This window comes from Orcinus orca, chromosome 4, assembly GCF_937001465.1.
Source record: "Orcinus orca chromosome 4, mOrcOrc1.1, whole genome shotgun sequence".
NCBI classification, from domain to species: Eukaryota; Metazoa; Chordata; class Mammalia; order Artiodactyla; family Delphinidae; genus Orcinus; species Orcinus orca.
The window spans coordinates 26,924,120-26,945,486 of NC_064562.1; the positions used below are offsets into that span (position 1 = coordinate 26,924,120).

Below are 21,367 nucleotides of genomic sequence, written 5' to 3' on the forward strand. Positions count from 1 at the left end.
CATTAATTACTATGAAAGGCTTGTAATCCAAGGCAAGTCTTAGTATGACACCAGTGATGATATTTTTAAAATACCACATTTTCGAGTGATAAAAGTAACAGTTGGGAGATAGACCGGAGTGCTTTAAAAATTAACATTTTTCATAAAAATGAAAAACAATTTGGCCAAAAATAGTGTCAAAAATAACTTTCACATACCGAAAGCATGCCTACATGTTAAAAGCATTTGCAAGAGTACACATTTTTTTTTTTCCTGAGTAAAATTTTCCCCTGCTTTTCTTTTGGCAAGTACCTACACAGTACATACAAAATTAGTGAGCAAAAAAAGTAATTTGTATGAGTCATCTTGCCTTTAAGACAAAACAGTTACCTCAAATCCGCATAACCCATTAATTCCTGCCTCCACACTCCAGCAAAGATTGACAACCAGAGTTTGGACCTAATCTTTTTAATTAATTAATTAATTTATTTGTATATCATTCTACCTCTGGGTTATCTGACTCCCTAATTATTCTGTTTCCTGTTCCTATAATAGAGCTGATTTCCCTGATAACCTCACCACTGTTTTTCCTGGGACCTACTGATTCATGAATCTTTCAACTGAACATCCCAGAGTCTAATTCCATTCAAGTTAAAAGAGAAGCAACTGATCTGAGTGACTCATTCCTGGATACTTAAGGCAAGGACCTAGAATTTGCAGATGGATGAGTCATTTTGACTGGAAAGCCCTGCATCTACCTTGGGAAGAAGGTACCCAAGGATGAATATAACAGAGGATGAGGAAATCATGAAGGCAGTAGTTGCCAATCAGCGCAAGACGTGCGAATGGCTGGTATCCCTTAGTCTGAAGTGCTTTGATACCTTAAGATAGGTTCTACGTTCCAAACATCCCTTACAAGACTTTTTCCAACATTTTCATCTCTTGCAGCTGAAAATATCTGCGTTCACTTTTGTAGGTCTACCATTTTTTCTGGGGTCACATCTGAACATGGTTCTGTTGAAGTTGGTCTCCTTGTCCAAAGCTCCAGGCATTAACCTCATGATAAAAACTTCCAAGTGGTGTCAAGCATTCAGTATCAGAACAAACAAGATAGCTTCACCTTTGTTCAAATGATGTGTCTGATGATAAAAATAATGCATGTTTATGGTAAAAATGGAAGTCCATAAAATATAAGTAAAAGTCACTTGAAATCCTAATTACCCTGAGATAACAGTTAACATTTTTATCCTTCCTGATTTTTCCCCTGTATGCACACAGTTTTACAAACCATGCGGTCACACCATTCATGCAGATTTGTAACCTGATTTACATTCTCATGAACTGTATGAAACACTCATTTAACTCTGGCCTCTAGCTGGGGGAGTTCACCGAGGGAAGATGGCTAAGAATCATTGCTTTATCCATATTTTTAGCAGTTCACTTAATTTAGAGATTATTCATTAGGGCTCCAAGTCATCATATGAATCATAGAACGATGGATTCTAAAAAAAAAAAATTGATTTGAACAATAAGTATCTCACTTTACTTTTGATAACTTTAAAAAATTATAAAAGTGTAAATTAATGGTAAAAAAATAGAACAAAGGATACAAACTGAAAAATGAAAGAACGCCTCTCATTTACTATCCCTCTTCTCCCAGTCCTCTTCACTCCTGTGCTAATCACTGTTCAGAATTTATCTGTGGGGAAATTATCTCCACACATGCAAGCATTTTGTGTGCACATAAAATGTACCACCTCTGGCTACCCTGGTGGTGCAGTGGTTGACAGTCCGCCTGCCGATGCTGCCGATTCAGGGGACGCGGGTTCGTGACCCGGTCCGGGAAGATCCCACATGCCGCGGAGCGGCTGGGCCCGTGAGCCGTGGCCGCTGAGCCTGCGCGTCCGGAGCCTGTGCTCCGCAACGGGAGCGGTCACAACAGTGAGAGGCCCGCGTACCGCAAAAAAAAAAAAAAAAAAAAAAAAGTACCACCTCTTTAAAAAATATATAAATGGGATCATGTCACACATATTGTCTGTAGCCAGCTTTTTGTTTTTTAAAATCTAACAATATATCTTAGACATCTTTTCATATAAATTCTCAAAGATCTCCTTTACCCTTTTTTAATAGCTCTGGAATTTTCCATCGAATGTCCTATGGTTCATTTCACCAGTTCCCTACCTATGAACATTTAATTTGTTTTCATATATTTATGTGGAGAGCACAGCCTTGTCCATACACCTTAGTGTTGCTTGCTCAAGTTTATTGGTAGATTAAATTCCTAGAATGGGACGTGAAGGTTAAAGTTCACAAAATAACAGGGAGCACTGTATTTCTCTGTAACTTAGAGAATTCATTTCTTATTGACATCTTTAGTAGAATATTTAACATAGGGCTTGCCTCATGTAAACCCCACAATGGCTCACGATAGAAAAAGAGAAGGAAAAGATGGGGATGAGACAGAGTGCCCTGGAGAAGACAGGTAGCTGAGGGCAGAAACGGCTGTGTATGTGTGGGAATCTCCAACTCCAGGGGGCTCATCTCAGTTGATTCTTGCAGAGGTGAGGAGAAAGGTGTAAGAGTAGGGAGGGGTGTAGCCTGACAGCTGTAGAAAACTGTTTCTCTCTTCAGGTGTAAGAAACAACTGAGGAAGTGTCAGAAAATTTGGGGGACATTTCCCAAGCAAGAGGAAAAAGCCATGTATCATTTTTTAATAATTTGCAAGAAAAAAAAATTTCCCTTTCATGGGCTGCCCAAATTCCAGAGAGCTTCAGGCCTGAATTCAAATCTGTCTCACACAGTTTCCCCTTAGTATGAATGAAAGACTCTTATGTGAACTTTTGCCCTATTTGGATCAAAATATAACACTGTCTCTCAATAAAATAATTTACATTAAAAGAGAAGCTTATCTCATAAAGCGGTTGGCTCACGGATGGGAAAACAATTCTATCTGAAATAATTCCAAACTTTTTAATATGAGACTAATGACGTAGGGAATTTTATGCCTGGGAAGTTTTATTATTATGCATGAAAATCAGTATTGGGTTTTCACATTAATTCCCGTGTTAACCTTTCACATCAAACCATCTAGTCTTCTTGGACCTCCACCTTCCACTCTCTGCCCTCAGAAATTTGTGGCAGTTAGATCTATACCTAAGGTGAAAAAAATGAACACAATAGCCCTGCAATCTTTCTCCTGTCAAGCTTAACCGTTTAATTCTAAAAAGACAATTATGTCATGGCAGTTACCCACATTAGCTAGGGAGACCAACTGTATTTGAAAAAAGCTTTATTGCACACCTTACATTTATAAAGAGGTCCATTTTAACCTACAGTCAAAATCGGATCTGTGTCATAATCAAAGTCTCATCAGATATCTCTTAGAACATTTAACACTAGCTCTACAAACAACATAGTTGTTCAACAATATGCCTTCATCCAAGATTGATGAGTGATTACACTTGGTGGTGGCTTCTGGGAGATACCATGGTCAACAAGGCAGCTTATGCCCACCAAGGAGTTTACAGCTAAGGGAGAAGGCTGATGCTTAAATAAACAGGAAATTCTAAATACCCCAGGAGATCAAAGGAAGCAGCACCTAATCCAGTTTTGGAGTGGAAGGGGAATGCAGAGGCTATTAAAAAAGAAAACAGAAAAACAAACCTATAGGGAAAGACTGCAGGTGTCAGTTAAACTTTATCCTGAGGGTAATGGGAAGCCACTAGGCCTGAGAGTGAGATGATGAGATATGCCTTCTAGAAAGATTACGGCTGCAGGATGGGAAGACGGGACCATCAGGGGTGACACTGGAGACAGGAAGACCTGAGAGAGGCCACTGTTGTAACCCAGAGGACTAATGATGGAGACTCGAACAAGCTTATTGGCAGTTGGGAAAGAAAGGAAAACGTGCATTTAGGAGAGAGGTAAGAGGCAGAATCGTGCAGGGTAACTGGTTAGAAGTGGAAGGTGGAGAAGAGGCAGTAATGGAAAACGATGCAGCAAATACTGTCATTCCTGCCCCCTCTCCCGCCATCGCCTTGCCTTTATCACTTCAGCACCTGCCTTCCCACTGCCAGCATGTGCCAACATTTGCCAAGGGCTTCCTCTGGCCATGGGAGCCTGCTTTGACCACCTGTGTAGTAAGACCAGGGTGTTGGGGAATTGACTCTCCTGGGAGAAGCTTGAATCTCACCTCTCTCAGTCCCTCCAGTAGAAAGTTCTGAGGTGTGTGTCCTCCATGGCTTCCCAGAGTCCCCCAGTGACATTAATCTCCAGTTGTCTACATAGGTAACCTGTTTGAGAAGGAACCTTTTGTTGACTGCCTGCCGTTCCCTGGCCCGCTTTCCCGTCCCTCTCCCAAGCTTTCCTGGTCTTGCTTCCTACAAAACTCCTTGCGTAAATCCTTGCCTTGGGGTCTGTTTCTGGAGGAATGCAAACAAATGGTATCGAACCTTATGATTTGTGCCATGGGAGGCGATGATGCTACTCAGCAAGGTAGGAAAAAAAGACAGAGCAGAGGGTTTTAATCAGTTTTAATTATTTGGGGAGGGGAGGGATGGAGACAGCAGGGGTCGGGTGGGGAATATGTTTAGTTTGGGACCTGTTGAATTCAGAGAACTTGCGAGACCCCTGTGCGGGACGTCTCAGTAGAACTCCAGAGGAGGACGTGAGGAACCAGGGATCTCATGAAGCCAGTGCAAAGACTGTCCATACTTTTGCGCTTCTAATTCACACCTTCCTTTTCTGGATGATAGATGGAGAAGAGAAATGGTAAGGACTTTGCTAAAGGAAACACACTGCATGAGAGAGAACAGCCCCTAGCTGAAGCCCTGACAGTCATTCCAACAACCACATGGAGGAAGGGCTGTGGTGTGACGTGGGGCAGGGGTGTCTCTCTCACTGCAGAGAGGTCCCCGTTGGGCCTACATGTGGGAATACAGAATGGATCCGTTTGAATGAAAAATAGATGGTCTAGTCTGTAAGCGGAATGGCTTTTCTTTTTTCTACACTGGTTACCGGAGGGCAGTTGCTGCCCTGCAAAGGAATAAACACAAAGAAGAAATTGCATGAAATGAGAATATGTATCTTTGATAGCAAAGGAATGGAAGAACGTATTGTATATACAGAAAAGGCCTTGTAGTTTGAATTAGCCGGTCCCAAACTGAAGCCAGGGTCACCACATGGCAATTTTCAAACAAATATTCTCCATCGTCCATTACACATACTCAAGAATTTGACCTTTTACAGCACTATTCATTCTCCAGGCATCTCAATGGTCTCTGCAAAAGTAAAAACACAACCACAGGCACCGCAGAGGCCTTATAAATGGCGTGCAGAAAATTTTATGTTCTGCTCACAGGAAGATATCAGGCCAGGGCCGAAGTGGTCACAGCCTCAGGGACCTAACCTGAGAAACACCTGAGAAACACAGTCCTCAAACTGGAGTTTTTCTTTTCCTGTATATTTTATTACAAGATATTGAATATAGTTCCCTGTGCTATAAAGTAAGTCCTTGCTGTTTATCTATTTTATATATAGTAGTGTGTATCTGCTAATCTCAAACTCCTAATTCCACCCCCCTTCCCCTTTTGTAACCACAAGTATGTTTACTTAGCCATAAAAAAGAATGAAACAATGCCATTGGCAGCAACATGGATGGACCTAGAGAGTATCATACTAAATGAAGTAACTCATTCAGAGGAAGATGAATATCGTATATCACTTATACATGGGATCTAAAATATGACACAAATGAACTAATTTACATAACAAAAACTGGCTTAAAAAAACACTAATTTATTTTATTTATTTATTTTTGGCTGCATTGGGTCTTCATTGCTGTGTGCCGGCTTTCTCTAGTTGTGGCAAGCGGGGGCTACTCTTCGTTGCGGTGTGCGGGCTTCTCATTGCGGTGGCTTCTCTTGTTGCGGAGCATAGGCACGCGGCTTCAGTAGTTGTGGCTCGTGTGCTCTAGAGCGCAGGCTCAGTAATTGTGGCGCACAGGCTTAGTTGCTCCGCGGCATGTGGGATCTTCCCGGACCAGAGCTCGAACCGGTGCCCCCTGCATTGGCAGGCAGATTCTTAACCACTGTGCCAGCAGGGAAGCCCAAAAAACTGGGTTTTTAAAAGGGCTTTTGGATGTCACCATTTCCCGCAAAGTACAAACACGAAAGAGTTGATGATTATCTTCAATACCAAGTGACTCAACCCCGGTGCTATCTGGGCATAGATAAAGGGACTTAGCACAGCGACCACAGTTTTGTCCTCTGTCTTCGTGGCTTTCCACAGATAGCTCAGGTGAGGCATCTAAACTGGAGATAAATTTCTCCTCTGGAAAGGTTACCACAATTAAACCCCTTCAGTATGTGAACACCACAACCGCTGGTCTGCAGAGACCTGATTAGCCACATTTTTGAGAAGGACTAACTTGGACACGAAGACCTTTCTCTTCAAAGAATTTTTAATGGAGTCAACAGCTCCCCTTTGGAATTCACCTACACTCTGACTGAGACCAAACTAGTCTGCTGAGGGACAGATGGAACTAGTTGCGAGCACATCATTTTTAGCCTCAAATAACATTATCTGGGTCAGGAAGCTGTGTAACAACAAAAACTTCTCCCTCTAGTAAACAGCTGGACAGACTACATAGCTCACCTTTTGTAAGTACATCAGAGAAATGCTATAAGCAGTGCAGAATACTTTCCCAATTTGAAACAGAACGGGAATCAGAGATATCAACCTATATGTCACTTAATTCGGGGCAATTTTGTGCTACAAATGGAAATGTTCCTATAAACTAAAAATTGTCTACTTGAAAGACAGCTGGCGTCATCATCACTTTCGGTCTCTGAAGTGAAGATGCACTCGTATTGATGGCCTGGAGGTGGCCACGTGGCATCGAGACCCACCTATTTGTGAATAAGACAGTTACCCTAACACAGCTTGATGAATTTTCACAGAATTACCCATGCATGTAATCAGCAGCCAGATCAAGAAATGAAATGGTCCATCTTCCCAGATGCCCTTCTTGTGCCCGCTTCTCAGTCACTACCATCCCCAGTACTGTCCTTCAAGGATTAAGTCCCTTCCCCAACTCTTAGTGGGTGTGGTAGAATTTCTAGTAGACTAAACTGCTGTTCCCCTTACCAGCATATAGTTTTAGCTCCACAAGGAAAATAAAGAAACCTGAGTTGAGGTCACAGTACCACTACAGATGGCAGTTTTTGAAAAAGAGGGGATGTGGAAGAAGCTTGAAGCTCTTCTATTCTCTTTCTGCTGGAAGCTTAGCTAGGGCTAAACCCGGGTTCTCCTGATTCCCAGTGGAGAACTTTTCCTTTTCCATCGCTGATCAGATCACCACTCACTTCAGTGTTATGTGTCTTATTTAACCAGGAGGTTTTAACCAGGTTCATGAAACTATTTCTATGGCTCAGACAATCCATTAAAGGTTACTGAAAAGCGGGCTTCCCTGGTGGCGCAGTGGTTGAGACTCCGCCTGCCGATGCAGGGGACACGGTTCGTGCCCCGGTCCGGGAAGATCCCACATGCCGTGGAGCGGCTGGGCCCGTGAGCCATGGCCGCTGAGCCTGCGCGTCCGGAGCCTGTGCTCCGCAACGGGAGAGGCCACAACAGTGAGAGGCCCGCGTACCGCAAAAAAAAGGTTACTGAAAAGAAACATTGTTTCTTTAAGTTTCTTGACTGAAAGAAACATTCCAAGTGACTATGATTACTAGATATCGAGGCATTAAGGGAAGAAAGAAAAGAATTAAAAGGCAAGAGGACAAAATTAGCATTATATTAATAAACAATACATTCTTATCTTGTCACTGCTTTGAAATATCTTATTTAAAGGACTATTTTTTATTCCTAACTAAAAGAAGGCCATCCATCAGTAATACTTCAAATGTCAACTGGGAGTACGTATGGGCAAACCCTGGAGAGATGTGCTTCTTTGCTGGTGACGCATATCTGACTTAGGAGGCAGTGTGACAGGGCAGAAAGAGAGAAAATGCACTGTGGAGTTCTGGGTTTGAATTCATGGGCTGCCACTCACCAACTGGATGATTCTGAACAAGTTATTACAGGCATATCTTGCTTTATTGTGCTTCGCAGATATTGCTTTTTTTTTTTTTTTAACAAATCGAAGGTTTGTGGCAACTATGCCTTGTCAGATGATGGTTAGCATTTTTTAGCAATAAAATATCTCTTAACTAAGGCATGCATGTTGTTTTTTAGACATAATGCTATTGCATACTTAATAGACTACGGTATGGTGTAAACATAACTTTTATACGTACCAGGAAACCAAAAAATTTGTGTGACTCACTTTATGGTAATATTCGCTTTATTGTGGTGGCCTGGAACTGAACCCACAATATCTCTGAACCCATGAAATCTGTAATGTCTCCGCAAAAGGTACAAACTTCCAGTTATAAGATAAATAAATTCTGGGGATGAAATGTACAGCACAGTGACTGTAGTTAACAATACCACATTGCAGGTTTGAAAGTTGCTAAGAGAACAGATCTTAAAGGTTCTCACAAGAAAAAAAATTTGTAACAATGTGAGGTGATGGATGTTAACTAGACTTATTGCAGTGATCATTCTGCAAAATATGTGTATCAAATCATTAGGTTGTACATTTTAAACGAATACAATGTTATATGTCAATTATATCTCAATAAAACTGGAAAAAGGGTATTAAATCTCTCTGAACCTCCATTTAGTCACCTGTAAATTGAGCATAATTCCTATGTCTCAATGGGTTGCTTTCAAAATTAAATGAGATGACACAGATCCCGGGCCTGACAATTTAGCAGGTCCTTGATAACTATTAACTTCCTCCTCTGTACAGGATGAATCTGTTTAATCAAAAAGGAGCTTAAGCCACAAAATGATACACACCAAACAACACCCAATGTTCTACTGTTTATCCATGACTTAGTCTGAATTTTCAAAGAATCTGCTGTGTTTGAAAAAGGATTGAAGAAAACACTTTGCTGTAATCCAGGAAAGCTTGGTATGTCTCTCTCTCGAGATATGAGTCGGGAAGTCTTAACATAAACAAAGGTGACATGCACATCTTTTAAACCCACTGCCTGAGAGAGGTCATTCCTATCTGGGCAGCTGCACGGCAGGCCAAGAGTTAGTCACTGGTGGCACTCTAATGCAAGGCACCATTAATTTAGATTTCAGAAAAGTGTATATGACATGGTACCACTTGTATTACAGTGATCGGCAGAACAGATAGAGGAAAATGGATCAAGAATTGGCCTGGGGACAAGGCAGACCATTCTAAACGTGCCTTTTTATTTAACATCAAACCTGATTGGCATATCGAGTCTTGAACTAAATTTTGCCCATGTTCTTCTTGTTTGGATGTTATGAACAATAACAGCAAAAAGAGTTTCTTTTTTTAAAGGGAGTTTAGCAAGTAATGGGTGAAGGGATTTACAAATACAATTGCTGATATGTTTTACATTGTCTGACTCTAAGCTCCATCTGAAATAACAAACAGAAGCATCGGTGACTCCAAACACCGTGAAAGAGTTCCACGGAGACCTGCATTTTCCTTCACACCCGCTCTGCTTGTGTTTTTGTTTTTTGGCTTAATACAGAGCAAACATACTGTGACTTCAAAATCATAATAAAACAGAATTGAAGCTCCACACTGCTTAAAAGCAGTGCCGAGACGTAAATCCTTCTCTTAATAGCCTTTGCTTCGGAAAGACGACGGGAAAACAGAAATAGCTGCAGGTACATGGCAATGGGTCTACTCCTTATACAGAACTGCCCTTCGTGCCCTGAAACACACCTGACCTCAGAATCTCTCCTCTATCAGTGTAAATCTCTTACAAAGTGAGACAACTATAAATTAGACAAAGTACATTAAATTACACAGAGTCTGTAATTTTATCTCCCCCATAATAGGAAATCTCTTTTATTTCTTTTGTACAATCACCCACCAGCCCCGGCACTAGCCAGGGTGCACTCAGTCATCTATTCACGGCCTTCAGGTTATTTTGTCCTCACATCCCTCCAGCAGACGATGACAGCAGCTTTTAACTCATTGTTTTATTAAGGATTCCTGGTGTTACCTCCGCCTAAGACATTCACAGCAAGTAAAAATGTTAGGTCTTGGCTCGTGAGCATTTTTTGGTTCACAGGAAAGTCAGTCTAGAAATAGTGGCAACAACCGGGTCCAGGACACCGCGAAGCTCTGTGTTTATTCTGTTTCTCTGGGATGGTGGCAGCTGTGTGTCTTAGAGACCATCTGCCGAAGGCAAATGCCTAGTTAACAGTGCTATTCTCAATTTTTCCATGATCCGTGGTGCTACCACCTCTCCCCAGTTTGCTCTCTCCCACACCGCTCGCTTCGTGCTCCACAGGCCTGAAACACAATCACAACCCACCGCGAGCGTCGCTTCGGCCTGGAGCTGCCAGGCCTTCAACGATACTCTCACGTGGTACGCTCCCCTGCCCCGTGGTCTCACTCCAAAGGCGAACGGGAGAGGATTTCATCCCACTGATACAGGTGTATAAATAGATACCAATATCTATTGTTGAATTAATGCTGTGGGTTCTCAGCATTTGCAAGGGCTTTCTTGGATCGTAACTAGGCACATTAAACCTCATTAATTACGGTCTCCACTAGTTGGGACTCTGAGATCATTCTCCAGGCTGACATTTTTCTTGACATGATGTGTGGCAAGAAGTTTGCTAAGTAAATAAAGAATGGAAATAATATTTTAATGGTGACATTTAAATTACCCAAGAGAAGATGTCTAAGGATGCTGACGCTTTGATTTATATACTAACAACAAATGATTTTCTGCCTAGTCACTAAAGCCAGCTATCTCCTTCCTGGCTTCCCCATTTCTGCACAGCCACCATAGGTCCCTACTTCAACCTGCTGATGACAAAGCTAACCAAACTAGTCAACTAGCCCATTTCCTGCCTGTCCTATCCCCGTCCTCCTTTTCTCGAATCCAGGCCCTCATTAACGATGCTGTCGTAGTACGAGAGCATCTGCCTCGGACAACTCGTTCTTGCCACATCGTCAATGATTCAGAAATCTGCTGCCCACTTGGTCTTCCGAAATCTTCTATGGGAATTTATGATTCTTATATCCTAGAATCTTAAGATCTTTGGCTTCAAAATTTCTTTGTTCCCAGCGCTGCATTTAGCAGAGTCCTGGAACAGACGTATGTTCACCGTATCTATCTAAGACCCCTGGGGCCTGATGTATTTTGGGATTCATACTTTTTCTGATTTCAGATGATAATATGGTGCATAAGGTATTATTTGATGTAACACTCCGATGGGCCTTCGTAATCAAGCACATTGATATTTCTGCAACAAAAATGTATGGATTTCATCGTTGGCATAATGCATAAAGGCTATAAATAGCCTCCCATTAGGTTTTGCCACCAAACAACTTATTCAAAAAATTACAGGTTTCAGAATTGTGGGTAAAGGATTGGGGAGCTTGAGTAGGTAGTACACCATGGCCGTTTATCACTGCCATTAACATGTCAAACACATGTTTTCTTGAAAAGTCTCCGTACTGCAGTCTTTTGTTAGTTCAGATTGGTCTTCTCCACAATTCGTCCAAATTATCAAGGTTTTCCTTACAAAATATATCTTCGGATTACGAGAACTTTGTGATCACCAGATTGTCCTTACCGCTTTTAATTTTTCTAATTTTAACTCCATTTCTAAAGCATTTTTACCTTGCTTGCTTTAAATAGGCCCTTTTTAGTTGTCTATTTTGGCAAAATTTAAATCTAGTCATTTTGCCTATCCTCTGCCTAAAGAAAGGCTTTTTCAAGAACAGAGACTGATCACCCCTCAAGAATGGTGCATTTACATTAAAAAAAAAATCCCGGTTATGCTGACTTCTCCCCCCAAAATAAGAGTTAACTTTTTAAGGGTGAGTTTATCTAATTTGTAATAAAAGTCTGTGAAGTGCATCATAGCAAGTTCCCCACCCGACAACACAACACACATAGTTAAACATATTACTTTTTGAGGGCGAGCTGTAACTTGACCAATAAACCCTTCGTAAAATATAGCCAAGCCGCACATTAAGCCAGCAGTGCAGGGTTTCTATATACATCACGGGATGCTTGGCTGTATGGGTCACAGCATTCTGACAGGCAATTACTAGGCAGTTATTTTGACATTAGAAAGTCACAATCCATCAACTTAACAGCAGGGTGATAATTTGGGGAACAGGGAGATGGTTATTCAAAAAGACACTGTGGGAAGTAAACAGCAGTTCCAATAGCCCCTGTCTGAGAATGAAGGCATCAACTAACCAGAATTTCTTTCCACCTCCAGAACCAGGTATTATGTAACGTGTTTTTGTGTAAGCATGTTATTTATGGGGTTTGAATAGAAAAGCCCTGCCAGGCTAACAAGGCTGCAGGTACCTGGAACTCTTTGGAGATGAGAAGAAATGGATCTGCCATCACAAGACTAAAGAACGACAAAGAGTGGCCTCTTCCCCACTGTTTGTCACGGACCACTTCCAACGACCTGTGACATCCACAAGCCAGTATCTCAGAAGATGCTCCTTGGCTCTTTCTGAATCGTAAAACACTCAGCTCTGCAGCCGTTTGCATCTGTGACACGGGCTCCTTGCGTGTGAGGGGGACACTGGACTTTATTCTTGCAGGAATTCCTGGCCAACAACCCTGCTGTGAGCCCCTCGTGCACACATGTGGCCTTGGTCTCTCCTGGACACGTGAACGGGTGTGGAGGCCACCAGGAGCCTCTGAAATTCTCTTAGTGACTGGGAGCTGAAAGCTTCCTGGCAGCTGGACGGGTGGCACTGGGGTGGGGGAGGGGTGGGAAGGGAGGAGAGACTCCAGGGCAGGGGTTCTCAAACGTTCTCATTTCATGACCACTCTGAGATGCACATGTTAAGTCCTGAGGGATGGCCATGCTGTTGGTAAGGGGACAGCAGGCACGTCTTTCTTTCTGCTCGGGAAGGGAGCAATGAAAAAGGAAGCGTGGATAGGAAATTGTGCATTGAGGCTGACGTGGCAAAAGGAAGTGGTAGATGGATCTATGCGGATCCTCTCAGAACAGAGGTGATATCTGGGTGGCAAGACTGTCGTAACAAGCTGTGTTGCTGCCATGGAAACCGAAGTGCTCTTTGTGGTGGCCCACCCCCAGGGTCATGATCTTCCCGGTCTGCGACTAGCGGTCTTGCCACCGCCCTCCTACATCTTCCTGGCTGCCTGCCTAAAATACTGACAACGTGGAAAGCAAATTATTTCCAGGTTATACTTCGCTATTTCAAAGGAATTCACTCTGCGAATGAAACATCAGCCGATAAAGAACAATAAGCCCCCCGCAGCGGAGAGCTTTCTTACTGTCTGCTTTTTCTTTTAACAAACTTTTGTGGCTATTTAAATTCTCTCTCTTCTCAAAAGCCTAGCTTCAGATGAGTAACTTCAGCCTATAAACTGAACCAACAGTACCTGAGAATCCACGCATTCCAGAAAAGTAATTTTTAAGCAACCATTAGTAGAAGCAAAATCGACCATGTTTCCATACCTGGAGCTGATATTCTTCCGTGAAGCACAGATTCACTGGGCAGCAGGTCTTTTGAGTTGGAGGTGAATGGTGATTGTCTAAAGGTATCTTCTGAAAAGAAAGGGCTGGGGGTGGGGAAGGAGGAGGGAAGTTTAGTAAATCAAAGTTATTTAAGATACCCAGAGCATCTGGCCCCAAATACATACGTATACACAAACAACATGTGGGTCAACGTATTTTTAAAATGCTGTTTAGAGACTATAAGATTGTGCTTAAAATGGAGAAAGAGAGACTATATTACATCAGACAAGTACCATCTGCATATTCTGCCGCTTGGTTGTATACTTAAGGTGAACAGATGAAACAACATCTTTGATACGTTGTTGAACCCACTGTCAGGACAGCTGAGCAGTAAATTTTACTTTTGCACTGTAGGATCTGGGAGGGAGTTGTGCCTGAATGAAGACCAAGCACATGTGTCAGATCAGAAAAGCCTGTTTTGGAGGTCTTTCCAGAGTGGTGACAGGTTTGCCCCAGCTCGCCCACACTGTGTCACCTGACCCCTCAGGGACCCATGGCACCCGTCCGAAGGGCAGATGGCTGGAGTCAGGGTCCGCCGAGCCGATGGAGACAACTCGCTGGTCCCCACGGGAACTGAGTCTGCATCCTACAACTGTCTTGGTTTGGAAGGAGTTAAAGCCAGCTAATGGGGCTGCCAGAAGGGACCCCGGGGAGCACTTTCATTTTTCAAGAAACTGAGGCTTTGACTTGAGTGATTCTAAGCTCCCCTAGTGACTCAGTGAGAACTAGACACCAGACACCCAGGCAGGGTTTTCCCCTTATACCACAGCCATAGTGAACACAAACACTTAGGCTGCTTTTAATCAGCGGATTTTAACCCAGTCATAGCCTCCATCTCCCATGCCTCTAAAGAAAACTATATTGCGATCACGTGTGAGAATACTGGAATACACAACAGAGTCCAACATGCAGCACGGGAAGCCCTATTGCTGTACAACAGAGCAAATTTCACTCGGTGCACAGGTGGTGGAAGGTTCATAGGTGCCAGCAGTGCAGCCCAGAGCTAGCAGGAAGCCACCAGCACGCTGAGGCTGGAGAGACAAAAGGCAGAGGTAAATGGAGCCCAGGGAACTGAGGTCACCTGGTGGAAGCTGGAGGCAAGGTGAGCCTGCCCAGCAGGGAGCTGGGACCACAGAGGTGCAGCCGTAGCAGGAGGCAGACAGGAAGGTCAGGGAGGGAGGGAAATACCCCGCCTCTTTCTTAAGCCCCACCCCCACCACATCAAAGGCTCTGATTGGCTGAACCTTCCCGGAAGTCAGAGACGTACAGCCTGCCGGATCGGCTTCTGCAAAACTGCAGATGGGGGAAGGAACAGATCTGGGGTCACGCAAAACTAGGACTCCCATGACTGGTGCTGCTTTTCTAAACATGCCAAGAGGCTACCGGTTACTGTTATTAAATATTAAAAAGGAAAGATTACGATAAAAATGGAAGACATATCCATCTTTTAAAAATAAAACACACAGTTAACTGTATAGTTTCACATGACTCAGGCTAGATTTGATGCAACTTTGTGTGGCATGCTTTCTGGGTTTTTTTCGTATTGTTTCTGATAATAAAATTTTAATCATTACCCTTTCCTCAGACTGTTTTATCTCTTTTTTTTCACACACACACACTGTATTTTATTTTTACAAGAGATAAATAAACTGACACCAAGCATTGTAAATGGATGACCACAACAGAAGCAACAATGATTGCAATTACCAAACACGAAACACACCCATACTATGTCATAATATTGACATTCAGTCCAGTAATCCTCCACTGTAACAGCTCCTTTACTTTGCAGTGAAAACTGATTTGTATATTTTTTGCCTCTGAGTCCTTGTGGGATTTTTTTTTTTATACAAACAGAAAGGTCACAAAAATTATAATCCTCATCAGTTCACTCAGTCCTATGTAATTCATTTTTTTATCTTGATCTTTTGTTAGCACCTTTATGAATTCATCAGTTTTCCATTAGAGTTTTAAAAATGTGTGGCATGCTTTTTATTTGTATCTTACACATAAAACAATTTAAACAGGCTTAAAAAGTGAACTGGCTGTAGGCTAGTCAGTGATGGGGAGTGGGGAGACACGTTGTTTTGTGCCAAACAACTCAAAACCTGCAAGTGATACAAAACTCGTGAAAGGATAAGGCAAGGCAGCATGGAGGCTAAGAGAGTGCACTTGAGAGTGGGCAGTTCTAGGTCCAAACTCCAGCTCCACCACTTACGGCTGTGTGACCTTGCACAAATCGCTTAACTTTTCTGAGCCTTCATTTCTTGTCTATAAAGTGGGATGTTAATAGCATCTATACCCACTCTAGGAGGACTGAGTAAGATGGTTCATGGAATGTGCTTTTCACAGTGTCTGGCAACCAGTAAGTGCTCAATCAGCATAAGCTGTTTTTATCTGTATCTCTGTCTAGCTCAAAAGGGAGCATAAATTAATCAACCTTTCCTCACGAGTCGACAAAAAGGATAGAGTTTCCTTGCAGAAAATGCATGAAGAAAAGGTCACTCTGATATTGAAGGGTCCGTTGACCGCTGGAGAGATTCGGTTAATTTCTAGCTCTTCCACAAAGAAAACTGTTTAGAATCAAAGAACTTCTAAGGAGGTAGAGCCCTTGGAGGATTGTTGGTCAGACCCAGAGTGTGAGATTTCTCGAATCCCACCTCCTTAGCTCTGAAGCATCTATACAAGGTGACAATGACATCCTCGTGTTTGAGTGGACAGTTCACATGGGAACCACCCCCGGCTGGCCCAAGGGCACAGGGTAAACGTCAGGCAACGGGCCTTTGGTTACCCTGGAATGACGCTAGAATCTGAGAGTTCAGGAAGCTCATGGAACTGTTTGGTCTGAAATGTGGAGACTTCCTTTGGGGACACCCAGATCCCCTAGAGAGGCCCCCTAAGGTATCTAGGAATATCACCCTTCTTGCCACAGAGAAAGGTGTGCACTGCCCTCCTTCCCTCAGTTTCACAGTAACCATTTAGTGAGTGCTTGGACGTGCTAGGCACTGGGAACATAACGTCAGCAAAACTGGCTACGGCTGCAAATGTTAAGAGGGCTCAAAGACCTGCGTGGCTACCACAGCTAGACTAACGCTGTGGAAGAGAGGGGAGTGGGGTCGCAGCGCGGGCCTGGCCAGGAGCGGCTTTTCCTGCAGAAGCCACAGCTGAGCTGAGACCTGAATGGAGAGCAGGGTTGTCAGGGTTCCCAGTGGCTGGGGGAAGTGTCCCCTGCACAGTGAGAGGACACAGCCAGTCTGCGGAGCTGGATGAGGCTGGAGTGCCGGGCAGGGTGGGCACACCGAGTGCAGGGATCCCGGCTTTGCCCTAACAGTCCTGGAAAGCCCGGCGGTGTGTTCAGTAAGGCGGGGACTCAGTATGATTTCAGTTTCAGGAAGCTCTGCCCGGTGGGTTGGAGAACCCAAGGCAGGTGGCCAGAGCAGCAGTCCATATGGGACGTGGTGACTCTGGTGGCCAACACTGCAAAGCGGCAGCGACACAGGCAGATTGAAAAATAGTTTAAGAAATAGGGCAGGTAAAGACCACAGGTATATTTCCAACCAACCCGAAGGTTTCCAGGTGAACCAGGCAGAGGCGGCCACGCTACGTGCTGGGAAGAGCACCCTAGGTTTTGCTAGCTCTGCATCGTCACATGTTCTCTTCAACAGGTTTTCACGCACATGCGGAGTGAAGCCCTATAACCATCTAGCCGCTCAGAAGAAACGGAGGCAATCGCTGAGGGAAACAACATTGCAAATAATTTTCTACCCTGGAGGCCAGCTTTCTCCTGTATAGAAAAGAAAAGATTTCTCCTGAAGAAGTGGAGAATTAGAAGGGAATCAGGCTGGATACTAGAAAAGCACAAAAGGACTGGCAATGTTAGGGGCAAAGAGTCAATGGAGAAACTTTGACAAGTCAAAGCAGCTTTAGACTGGTGTAAGTTCTTATCTATAAAGAGAAGATACTACGTTAACAGAGCATGTCTCAGACCAGACAGCCCGCTGCGATGCTCCGCGTTCGGATCCATTCACGCTGGGAAGGGAGAGTGCAGGGGTTTAGCACTGAGTTTGGAGTCAGAAGGATCTGAGTCTGAATTCCATATTGGCCAGTTAATGGTGAAGTGATCTTTGTCAACAACCTCCCTAGCCTGTTTCATCATTGGAAAAAAGCTTTTAAAATACCATCTTTAAAAATAAATAAATAAATAAAATACCATCTTTATAGGGGAGCTGTAAAGGGTTAAATAAGATATTTCATGTTAAAGTTCTTAGTACCTCATACATGCTCAATAAAAATGGCAACCAACACGTGTATTGCTTACTAAGTATCTGGCCCTGCTCTAAAGGGCTTTGTGTATATTAACTCCATTGGATCCTCACAAGGACCCTCTATAGGGTGTTGACAATTACTATTATCATCCATATGTTGCAGATGAAGAGACTCAGGTACAGAGAAGGTAAGTAGTTGTCCATGCCCGTGGGCTGAGACAGGATTTGAACCCAGGCATGTTGGCATCGCATTTTGCACCCTTGCCCATTAATCTAAGCTACACTGCCTTTTGCTTGGTCTCTTAACATCTAGGGAACACATGGACAATACAAAGTCATGGATCCTTCTTGGAACGGACAGAACAAAAGGAAGAGACAGTGGAAGAAGGGAGGGAAGTGGGGTGGGAGTACTGTTTCAGTACGCAGGATCCTAGGTCACCAAAGAAAGGCTTTTTCAATTGAGAAATAGAAGATGTGAAAAATGATTTGGTTATCTTTAACTTTCTGCCTGTGTTCTGAGAACAGAAGACGCTGTACTTATAACTTGGCCCCAAGCACTGTCATTCTCAGAATGTGGAGACGGTCATCCTTAGGTCCCCTTTCTTTTCCTGTGCCTCACAGGGTCTGTGAAGTGCAGAAGCCCATCTGCTCTCAGAGGACGTCCAGCTCTGTGGTGAACAAACCGGCCCCTCGTTTAGGCCACAGGGACTGTGGGTGATGGGAGAGGGTGGTGGGCAGAGAGGGGAGGCCCCGGAGGTACCCGATTCAGGATGAAGCGGGTCTGCACTTTTCAGGGAGGAAAAGAGTCAATGAACTGCAGATTTTACGACGTACTAGACTCTGAAGCGTGTGTGTACTGTCCTTCAACTGCTTAGATAGTCACCAATTCTTCCAGGAAAAAAGGAGCAAGTTTGCGAATGCCGCATGGTTCGTGCTCCCTGACTCAATTTAGTCATTTTAGTGTGAAGAAGCCCCTCCACCAGAAAGAGAGCTTAGGAAGTGGAAAAGGCAAAATCTGTCCAGAAAATGATTTATTTCTAGTCCACAGTTTTCGGTAAAAAGTTGGTAGAGAAGCAGCTTGACTAATAGCTAATGGCGGAAGGGACTGTCACTTATTCTCATTTAACAAAATCACCACCTACCACAGTGGCTCCCCTTTGGTCCTGTACAATGACAGGCCACCTGAAGACTAGCTAACTCGTATAATCGATAAATACTCAGACACAGCACCTGGAAGATGTTGGTGTAGACTTAGAACTGCCAAACACCCCCATTACTTTTCCTGCCTTTTGTTACTTGGAAAAGACAAAATGTTTATTTATTCGAGTTTCTTTTCTGAATAAAAATGAAACGGACAATGAATGCGTATTTTGATTTTTCTCCTGCAGAAAATCTAAGGGTTAAAATATGAAGGGGCACTGGTGTCACAGTGACTGGACAATTCCAGGCATTGGATGGCATGCGCTGTGAGGTCAACAGCTCAGCGCTGCAGAAAGAAAAGATTTACAATAAATAATAAGAGTCCATAAAAGATTATGGCTCTAAATAGGGATACATTTTGCTAACTGCTGACTGTGGCACAAACATTTCCACCTTTAACATCTGAGTGACGACAGGGAGTTCGGCTTCCTGCAAAACAGAAGGCCCATCTACTTACAAACCATCCCCCCCGGGGTGCCACCACTGAAACCAACACGTTACGGGAATTCTTGTTTTGATGGCAATAGCAAAGCAGAACAAGACAAAAAAGGAAAAGAATAAGGTGGACATAGTATGTAAGAGAAAGTTAAGAAAAAACAACTTTATGCTTAGTAGTGGCACTATAATTTAAAAGGAACACCAAAGAAGAAATCATTTTTTTTTTCCTTCTAAAAGACAATAACTTTTAGGACTGAACTTGGGGATGGCAAATAGAAAAGAAAGATTAAATAAGACAAAAAGACTTTGCTCTGCAATGAATTTGTCCTCAGACTCTAGAAAGATCTACATATTTCAGAGTAGAATGAAATTCTAGTAAATGTAAGCGTTTCGGGCAAATCATCCTGAAGTGATATTCTGACTTCAATTCGCACGTAGACAAAATTTTCTTTAATCAGTAAAAAAGATGGTGTTTTTTTCAAGTAAAAGTACTTAATTATTTATTCAGCTATGTATCATATAACATAACAGGGCTTCTGGATTTTTTTCTAAGAGCTGGTTAAATACGTCCAAAAGAATGTTGGTTAATTTTTATTTCATTTCTTTTTATTTTAAGGAAATTTTAAGACCAAATTATCTGACTTAGATATTTCGGAGAAGCTATATATTGCGGAAGGAGAGCCACAGCCCCCTTCTGGGGTGGGAAAGTTCTGTGGAAGCCAATGTTTTCCCTCTGCAGCCGCTACCTGCCTCCCAGCAGACCCCAGCCCCTGGGCCACCGCACCAGATGGCCATCTGTCCGTCCTGGTAACAGGACTGCCTCAATCTCTACTTAGCCCCAGCTCTCAAGTCAGGACACTGAAATAATTGTTTTCTGTATGGATGTATCAGGTTAATTTTTTTAAGAACTGAAATTCCATACATTTATCAACAACCATTGTACTGACCTCTGAATCACTTAGACCCAGGAGTGACACATTGCATTAACATTTTGAAATAAGCAGGAGGCGTTAGTCAAGAAAACAATCCTCTATGCCGCCAAAAGCCTCAAGCAGAGACAGGCGACAGACTAAATTCTTCCAAGAATAAATCTCACTCTAGTCCCAAGACTTTCTGACTACACGTTATACGAATGTTGCAGATTGAAATGGATACAGGTAACTTCCACATGGGATCTCCAGGTATACATCTTGCAACCAAAGGAAATGAGAACAAACCGGAAACATTGTCTTTGAACAAAACTACACCTTGCTAACAATAACAGGTTATAGTCCTTGACACAGAACACAAAGGGTTGCGGTTTCCTTTTTTTTTTTTTTTAAAGCTTTTCAAACGTATCCAGATAGGATTATTCGAAAATAAGGAACAGGGGAAATATTTGGATTAGTTATAACTATCTTCTCAAAATTTCTTCAAGTACTTTAAGGTCAGAAGAAACTTTCTGAGAAGCTGTACTAGCTTGCATGAAAATATACTCACAACTGAAAAACAAACACACTTTATTTTTAGATATTCCATTTTTTAAAAAAGATCAAATAACATTATTTCAAGTTAATTTTCACGATTAATGCAATTTTCTTTAGGTGGTGCTTATTTTTTTCTCAAATGTTACTGTCCTTGGGTATTTGCTAATAATTTGTAATAGAATAATGGATGCTGACTCTTTCTTTTGTATATATTTACATATCTGTATGTTCTGAAACATATTTATAAATCATCGTATTTGAAATATATTAACTGCTTAGGTCTATCGATTTTTGTAAAAGGATTTTGAGCTCTCTTTGCAACCCGGGTAAGGTCCTTTTGCTCCAGTATAGAGATCTCTATGTGTCACTGCAGACAGCAGGTGGTCATCCTAC

General features: G+C 42.7%; 1 protein-coding gene across 3 annotated transcripts in view; it reads right to left on the reverse strand.

The window, feature by feature from the left end:
* Positions 1-21,367, reverse strand: part of ZNF827 (zinc finger protein 827) — a 178,952-nt gene that overhangs the window by 50,167 nt on the left and 107,418 nt on the right. For all 3 annotated transcript variants that reach the window (XM_033402764.2, XM_004263610.4, XM_049708814.1), the window contains exon 8: positions 13,546-13,649. In XM_033402764.2, coding sequence (XP_033258655.1) covers positions 13,546-13,649 — 104 coding nt within the window. The remainder of the gene's footprint in view (positions 1-13,545; positions 13,650-21,367) is intronic.